Source organism: Ruditapes philippinarum, unplaced genomic scaffold, assembly GCF_026571515.1.
Source record: "Ruditapes philippinarum isolate M1 unplaced genomic scaffold, ASM2657151v2 ctg509_1_1_1_1, whole genome shotgun sequence".
Lineage (NCBI taxonomy): Eukaryota > Metazoa > Mollusca > Bivalvia > Venerida > Veneridae > Ruditapes > Ruditapes philippinarum.
This window is the reverse complement of record NW_026859313.1, coordinates 113,333-122,402: the sequence shown is the minus strand read 5'-3', so window position 1 is coordinate 122,402 and position 9,070 is coordinate 113,333. Positions and strand designations below refer to the sequence as shown.

At 33.4% G+C, this 9,070-nt stretch overlaps 2 protein-coding genes across 2 annotated transcripts in view; both read right to left on the bottom strand.

Moving 5' to 3' along the window:
* The window catches only part of LOC132756042 (malonyl-CoA decarboxylase, mitochondrial-like), a 123,209-nt gene that overhangs the window by 63,729 nt on the left and 50,410 nt on the right, over positions 1 to 9,070 (bottom strand). The gene's annotated exons all lie outside the window — the stretch shown is intronic.
* LOC132756041 (uncharacterized) lies at positions 277 to 7,311 on the bottom strand. The gene is made up of 6 exons (XM_060747010.1): positions 6,718 to 7,311; positions 5,628 to 5,781; positions 4,876 to 5,092; positions 3,820 to 3,902; positions 3,343 to 3,446; positions 277 to 1,037 (listed from the first exon to the last, which is right to left on the bottom strand). Exons 1-6 carry the CDS (start codon positions 6,874 to 6,876, stop codon positions 837 to 839), a joined length of 918 nt encoding a protein of 305 aa, XP_060602993.1. The 5' UTR covers positions 6,877 to 7,311; the 3' UTR covers positions 277 to 836.

Below are 9,070 nucleotides of genomic sequence, written 5' to 3'. Positions count from 1 at the left end.
TTATGCAAAAATTACTTCAGTGTGTATTGTATTTCGTGTCGTCTGTTATCTTTTTTGTTTGTTTGTTTTTCCCCCACTTATCGTTGATTGTATTGACAAACACTCATCCTATAGGTAAAATGCTAATCAAAATAATTTATTTAATGTCCTAACGACATGACCTTCAACCCTTAATATATTCTCATTTTTTTGAGAGAAAATAAAAACAAGCACAACTGCTAGAACTTTATCAATTTTTTTTGTCATTTGTTTGATAACTTCCTTGTTTGGTTCTGAGCAATATTTACAAATTTTCAAAAATGACCAACCTCTTCACTAAATGTCTGCGTTTCTTGATCGTAATATAAGGAACATATATGTTTGTATTCTGTATACAAGTTCTGCTTATCTATACAGACGTAGAGAAAAAGATGCAAATATAGCGCCTAATATGTCCCTAATTATACAAGTCGACAGCCTGTGTCTGGTCATATATATAGTTAGGAAAAAATTGATATAAAATAGTTATAAAATCAAATATATCTTGCAAAAAGAATCTTACTATGATGCACCATTAAAACTGGGAAGGAGTGTATTAATAGAATAGAGAAAAATCAAACAACAACAACAAAAGAAAACTGCATTTCATTTACCACTGAAAGCTATATTGGCGTTCTGCTAAATGTGGCAATGATCAAAATCATTTCATCTTTAGTTTATTTGTTATTGCTTATTCACTTTCATCATTTTTATTATATTTTAAAAGACTTTTTAAACAAATATACTTTATTTTCTTAATCTTTTATTTACTGTACAAAGTCAAATGTAATAATTAACAAAATGTAATAATTAACACACTAGAATTTGAATGCACTAGTTCGTAACATCATCATAACAAATTCTCCTAGTTCCACCTCGGCGTTCCCGCTTGTGTCTGCTTCATCAAGCATTTCCTGTATTTGATTATTGGACAACGGACAGTCCACTTCGTCTGCTGCAAGCCGGATGTCACTAAACGTTAAATAACCTTTGTCTTCACGATCTAAAATTCTGAAGCACTGAAAATATAAGAAAATCAACATATAATATAGCATTTACATTTTTGCATCATGATGATTTTAAACAGAAATAAAAAGAAACAATCTATTGAATACCAGGAGAGGTAGAAGATAGAGAGTTTCATTATAAGCTTTAACAAAAAATGATAATTGCCCGAAATTTAGTGGGTTTTTTTTCATGTTAACACATGGCCAGTGAAAAATTGTTGCTTTGTGACATTTTTTATTTTTAGCTCACCTGAGCATATGCTCAGGGTGAGCTATTAGGATCACTCTTCGTCCGTCGTACGTCGTCCGTCGTACGTTGTCCGTTCACACTTTTCAAACGACATCTCCTCTGAAACCATAAGGCAGATCATAATGAAACTTCACAGGGATGTTCCTTGTGTGAAGCCTTAACAAAGTTGTTCAAAGAATTCCATTCCATGCAGAACTCTGGTTGCCATGGCAACCAAAAGAAAAAACTTTAAACATCTTCTTCTAAAAAACCCAAAGAGCTAGAGCTTAGATATTTGGCATGAAACATCTTCTAGTGAGTGTCTACCAAGATTGTTCAAATAAAATCCCTGGGGTCAAAATTGGCCCCGCCCCAGGGGGTCATTGATTTTCCCTATATGCATATAGTAAAAACTTAAAAAAATCTTCTTTTAAAGAACCCAAAGAGCTAGAGCTAAGATATTAAGCATGAAACATCTTCTAATGAGTGTCTACCAAGATTGTTCAAATAAAAGCCCTGGGGTCAAAATTGCCCCCGCCCCAGGGGGTCATTGATTTTCCCTATATGCATATAGTAAAAACTTAAAAAATGTTCTTTTGAAGACCCCAAAGAGCTAGAGCTAAGATATTTAGCATGAAACATCTTCTAATGGGTGTCTACCAAGTTTGTTCAGATAAAAGCCCTGGGGTCAAAATTGGCCCCGCCCCAGGGGGTCATTGATTTTCCCTATATGCATATAGTAAAAACTTAAAAAAAACTTATTTTAAAGAACCCAAAGAGCTAGAGCTAAGATATTAAGCATGAAACATTTCTAATGAGTGTCTACCAAGATTGTTCAAATAAAAGCCCTGGGGTCAAAACTGGCCCCGCCCCAGGGGGTCATTAATTTTCCCTATATGCATATAGTAAAAACTTAAAAAAATCTTTTTCTAAAAAACCCAAAGAGCTAGAGCTTAGATATTTGGCATGAAACATGTTCTAATGGATGTCTACCAAGTTTGTTCAAATAAAAGCTCTGGGGTCAAAATTGGCCCCGCCCGGGCTGACATTGATTTTCTTATATGTGTATAGCAAAAACTTAAAAGTCTTCTTTGAAAAACCCCGAATAGCTATATAGAGTTTAGATATTAAGCATGAAACATTTTCTAGTAAGTGTCTACAAAGATTGTTCAAATAAAAGCCCTTGGGTCAAAACAGGCCCTGCCCCAAGTGTGTCATTGTTTTTAACTATATGTGTAAAGAAAAAAACTTGACCAGCTAGACCTTAAATGTTAAGCATGAAATATCTTCTAATGGGTGTCTACCAAGTTTGTTCAAATAAAAGCCCTGGGGTTTAAACTGGCCCCGCTCCGGGGGCCTATATACAGGTGAGCGACTTCCGGGCCATCATGGCCCTCTTGTTTAATAAAGCTTTCAACTTAATCATGGATGTAATTTATGTATAGATCTGAGATTTTGTTTGAATATATTGAAGAAGAACTACTGCTTAAACCAAATACCAGAAATATAGAAATAATTCTTGAAAAAAACCAAAAAAAAAACCATCACTTTGCGGCGTTTCTTTAAAAGCTATGTATAAGTTGAACTTTCTAAGTTTATTTTGTATTTATGTATTATTTCAACAAAATCACAGAAGCGCGTCGCAATGACAAACCGCAATCAAAGTTATGGTTTTGGTAGCAATTTATCTTAATAACCTCACCTTAGAATCCATAAATGTCGGTCTATTTTAAATTAACTAAATACGAGTTAAACTAATTTGTACGGTGGCATAAAGAAGCCATTAGAAATATTTTATCTACCACGTGCGCACGCGTTAGCTAACACATGCTTACGGGATAGCTACTAGCGCGGACGTACAAGCTTATACGTGCGCACGTGATAACTATTACGTGCACACTAATGATTTACCAACGTAGGGGCTATTGTGTGCGCACATAGAAGCAATCGCGTGCGCACATAGTACCTATTGCATACCACGTAGTAGCGATCGCGTGCGCACGTGATAGATAAAATATTTCTGATGTTCCCTCTTTGATACCATAAATTTGAGCCGAGTTCTTAAAACATTTAAAGTTTATCCTTTACCTGCTGGGCCTCTTCAAAAGGGTCGTTTCCTTCCTGATGTTTGATTATAAACTCTAGAAATGTTACAAACGTTACCTTACCAGCCGGATCTTTGATGAAGGAATCTGAATAGAAAATAATCTAAAGCAAATGAGCGGTCATATTTTACACGTGCCTTTTAAGCAGTTTAAATGTGTATTTACATACAAAAATCTTTTTTTTTTACACATTAGCTTGGATTGTAGTACGAAAGTCTTTGTAATGAATTAATGATATATTCAGTGCGTAACGAAGAGCTAGGTGACATCTTAAAAAGGACTCGATTACTTTTTCCAACTTAGTTATAATTGAATTTACTTTAACATCGTAAAAATAATTCTCTTCCTTAACAAACTTCATGTAAATTGATTTCTACTCAATAGTTTAAGAAAAATGACATAGTTACATAATCTTCTGCATTTTTGTATAAATAATTATGTTCTAATCATTTTAACTTACCGAGTGTATTTTTTATTGCCTCCTTACTGGCTCTAAATCCAAGAATCGCAGAAATATTTTTCACAGCCTTTCTACTGATGTATCTGAAAGTTATGTTGTCATATAGAACTAAATCAATACACGTATATATCAAATCAGTTAATAATTAAGTTGAATATAAAGTAACATCGCAAAAGATCGTTTTATTTACAAAGCAAATCTTCTTTTTAAGGAAATAGTCAGCTATTTTTTTCTACCAAAATGATAGAAAATATCACGTAAAATCTTTATTTACTCAAGTAATTCCTTATAGATTTAAGATTCATTTCTTTACAAATAAAATGACACGTGTTCAATATTTGGATCCTTTACGTCATTCGTGTTTTGACATTCTTGAACCAAGAGACGAGCTTGAAAATGGAAATACTTCCTGGAGCCTTTCCCACCAGTATACTGTATAGCAAAGACAGCCTTCACATCCCTGCAGAACCGTCCGGATAGCTCAATAGGTAAAGTGTTGGACTCGGGTTCGATTCCGGAACGGTGCATGTCAATTTCATTGTGATTGATCATGAAATCCTTTCTCCGGTCATTCGCACTGTACCTCTGCTCTGTCATGTACAGAACGACAGAAGTTATCAGTTCATTGCAAAAGTGAAGGTAACTATACCATAGTACTGGTAAACTGCTTTGCGGCTGAACTGTGCTCTGTTAAATTCAATGTTGATTATTGCCGTGATCCAGAGTGAAAACTACCAACACCACGGGTTGCATATTGCTGATATCTTAAATTTTGAAAGGACTATTCTAAACTCAAAACTAAGCAAATATATTGCATTAATCCTAACAGTTGAGCGTTAATTAATTAAGGCAACACATAATCTCTGTTTTGTCTATCACTCTTCTTGATTAATATAGGTCATAATCGCATTATAAGACTTAACGCTATATATGTTGACGAATTTGCCTCCATTATTCGTGGTCTTATTATAAAACCTTTTAGTGGTCTAATTAAAAAAAAAACCTTAAAGCTTCATAATTCTTCCTGTCAATGAGGCAACGTTCACATTAGCTTACCCAGCACCAGCCACGTCATACATGTCAAATACTTTCTTTAGATCCATAATCTCATCAAGGGTTAACTCTCGTATCACTCTGTCTGGTAAACCGAACGTGTTTGAAGTCTTTTGAGGCGTAGCGAATTCCTCCGCGAGTTTCATCAAATCTGGGGCCTTCTTTTTCATATGTGTTCCATGCTTCATACTTATTTCATTTTTCATTTGCGATGTTTCAGCTGCAAAACAAATGTTAATTTTCTATTCAGAGTTTTTGTTTCTAAATTCCCAAAATAATCATAAATTAATTAAAATCGACAAGGTTGTTTAAACAAGCTAGCATATGTCTACCAAAGTGAACTTACCACTTTTAGCATTTCAGTCAGTGTAAGAGCTTTCATAAAACATCCAAAATATGGTAATTTAGTATTAAAATCACGCAAGTAACTCATACTATTAGACTGTATTGAATCGTTTCATGTAAACAATGAATAGAATTATTCTGGTTTTTGGCATTGATAGATTGGTCCATTTTGAAACTGAGAAACCGTTACTGGAAATAAGACATCGCCTATCAAAAGCATTCTGTGTGTCTCTATGATGAAGACCATCTATTGGGTCTTGATCTTGGTGTATTTAAAGAAAGACCAAACATGAAATATATTCATGTGTACCTATTTTTGCGATAAAATCACTGAACTGTGCTAATTACAGTATATAAAATCAGTAATACCTATTGCAACGACACATTCCATATTTATACATATATTTTACCTGCTTGTTTCATGAGATCTTCTTTCCTCAGATGTTTCTCTTCACCATGTAACATCTTCTTGATATCTTGTTTACTGAGCCTCGAGTCGGGTAACAATTGTAAACCCTTCTCACGTCTCTCCGCCTCCATCTTCTCTCGCATTTTACGAATCTCCTGTAAGAAATTTAAGTAGGAAAAAGTAACATGCAGTTGTAAGCTAAAAAGGATACCGATTTAAAAACTACTGTAGTTTCTAGTTATTTTTTTTTATAGAAAGTGATGCAAATCAAAACTGTGAAGTTTGAAAATCTCATCAAAGTTGCTAAGAACAGGGTATTTCAAATAGAAAGATTTCAGTTAGAATGACCAAACTTAGAAATGAGAGAAAATACTTTGGAAAATCACAAATGAAATACCTTTGGCCTGGCACTGTCCTTTTGTTAATTTTTTACTCTAGATTTAATAATGGAAATATAGAAATTTCATTCCTTTTTTATAAACTTTATATATACATGTAGAAATAAATAAAAAGATATATAGCAAGAGACGTGTGAGAAACCCATCAATCTAGAAATTGTCTGCGGCAATCTCAAAATTTAGACTTCGGCTTCATTTTTTATAGCTGAAAGAAATCCATCTCATAAATTGTCTTTCAATTCTTCGAGCTAGACTTTTTATTTATTCACAGTACTTAGATGTTTTTGTTTAATAATGAGCATCTTCCACAAAAAATGTAAATGACTTGAGACAAAAAAAAAACAAAACTTTTGGCATATTATCATAGCGTAAATCATAGGCACTTAAAATTGGTTTCGGTGTAAAAAAACCTTTTTAAAGGTTTGTAGAACTCAAATTTGATTCGTGTTTTTGTTTTTTGTTTTGTAACATCGGAAAAAGGACGGTTTTATAATCGAGACATCTACGTTAAAAAAATCGTTACATACAATCAAATTTGAGTTTTACAAACCTTTAAAATGTGTTTTTATCTCGAAACCAAGTGCCTATGGCGTAAATTCCCTCGAATGCTCCCAAGAATTATACAATAAGGAATTCGAGAATTCACAACCATATCTAGTGATGACTTTTTTTATACTAAAATGTCGGTCAAACCTGTTGTCTGTGTTCCTCGTACGCTCGTTCTTTTTCTTCGTCTCTTCGTCGCATTTGATCTAACTCGGCTTTCATTATGTCAAGACGCGTCTTAGGTTTTTCCACTTCCACAAAACTCACGCGAGACTTTCCTTTCTTTCCTGACCGTTTTCCACTCATTGTTATTTACTTAATATGCCAAAGATCTTGTAAGATTTGATTGCAGTGACGCAGTTTTTATAGTTTTCCAGGCTGATTAAACATAACACTGGTGTATTAATGGTTCCTTATTAAAGTCTTTTCATTATCAACTTGCACACGATCGATACATATTTTTGACAGTTTTCGCTGCTTTTCACATACATCAGCAACAATAATTTAACATGTTTGTTTATACTAATAATTTTAATTAACTTTATTCCGTTAATTCATAAAAAATAAAGGTCCATTTTTAATGAGACGAAAAATAACGGTCCAATTTTATATTTCTTTGTCGTCTGTCACAGACCAATGTAGTCATTTATAATTTGTTTAAGAAATAAAGATATACTGTATTAATCATTAAAACAATTATCGCACTTGGCGAATATCTACTCCTTGATCGCATACCTTCATGTAAAGTTCATTACATTGATACATTTGTTCTGTGGGGTTGACCAATCAATAGATATTGCAGCAAGAAACAAAATGTTATCAATATTCTATTGGCAGATTATATTTGTCATTCATCGTTCAAGTCTTTTGATAAATTACTAAACAATATACTGCCTATTTACGAACGGCGTAGTTTGTAATGCACACGACAAACAATATTATCTATATGGATTTGACTGGATCAGGTGTCTTTTTTATTGCTGGTAGTGTTCATTCTAACTGCCACTGATAACGTACGTCATAGGGCTGCTTTCACGAAGTTTGAGTTCGAGCTTATATATTTATACAAATTTCAATTCGTTATATTGAAAATGTTTTAAATATATACTATGCTCATGTTTGGGTAAAATACTTTTATTGCAGAAATTCATTTAAATCTAGTAAATTCTTCCTGAATATGTCTAATTTGAATAAGTAAATGTTTGGGAAGCTGGCTTCCCTATTACTTGTAAAATTTATTTAGCCTATTCTTATAAAAAACTGCCAGTTTTTTTCATGACGCTGTACTTTACATGATAGGGTTCAGCTAGGTTCTTCTCCAAACTAACACACTAGTTTGTTTATTTCTGATTTTATTGACACTTATATCTGAGGCTCTACAAGGAGGGTATCAAAATTACCTAAATTGTCTACACTACAGTACCATGTGTCCGGACAGATATGTACATGATGTGATTTAATTCAGATTAAAGCTTGGGGCTTTGATTTTTGATTTGTTACATGATATACAATATGTCAGCAACAAATGCTGAAGTTTTGGATATTCTATAATTTACTCTGCAAATGATTAAAGCTGGTATATGAGGTCAGGCATTGCTTTCTTGACCCCCAAATTTCAACGTCAACATTTTTGAAATATACATTAAAATATTACTATTTACGGAGACTGAAATAAATTTATTTACTTAATTTTAAAAGAAACCTGCACTTATTGTTGATAAAAAAGTAACTGACAACCACTGAACAAAGAAAATACTAAATTAAGCATTTTCGGGCTGTCCGGGTTTGGTGGTTGTCCGGTTTTGGTGGTCCCCAACCAGTAGTGTGTAGCGTTTAAAAAATAAATAGTTTTTTTCTGTATGTATTTACATTCCAAAAGAAACTGTATAGTAATAATCTTTTTTCACATGTCAAATGTGAGCATATTATATCTTTGAAGTCTGTGCAGAGATAAATTAAACATAATCTGCTTGTCTTATAACAGCAAATTACACCATGGTCATTATAAACGATTATTTCATTTTATTCCTTTATTAAAATCTAAATGTCAGTCCTAAACTGCGTTCATTAAGGGAGATGTATGAAATTATAATAACGCCAACGAAGTGAAGAATGTGGAGACTATTTTCATACTTCACTTTATACTTTAAAGTAAATATTTAACTTGCGTATTTTACGGGACACAGCTGTCGTATCAATTCATTCAAAGAATATTGTGAGATGTTGTTGATAAATGATACGCAAATGTGCAATGTATATACAGTGTATTCTATCAATTGAATCACCGACAAGCAAGTAGAAATATACATGTAACAAGTTGTAGAGATAATGTAACATTCTTCCATCTCAGTGAGATATAAACCACATCCAACCGTTCCTTATATGAGCCGCGTCACGACAAAACCAACATAGTGGGTTTGTGACCAGCATGGATCCAGAAAAGCCTGCGCATCCGCGCAGTCTGATCAGGATCCATGCTGTTCGCTTACCAACTCTAATA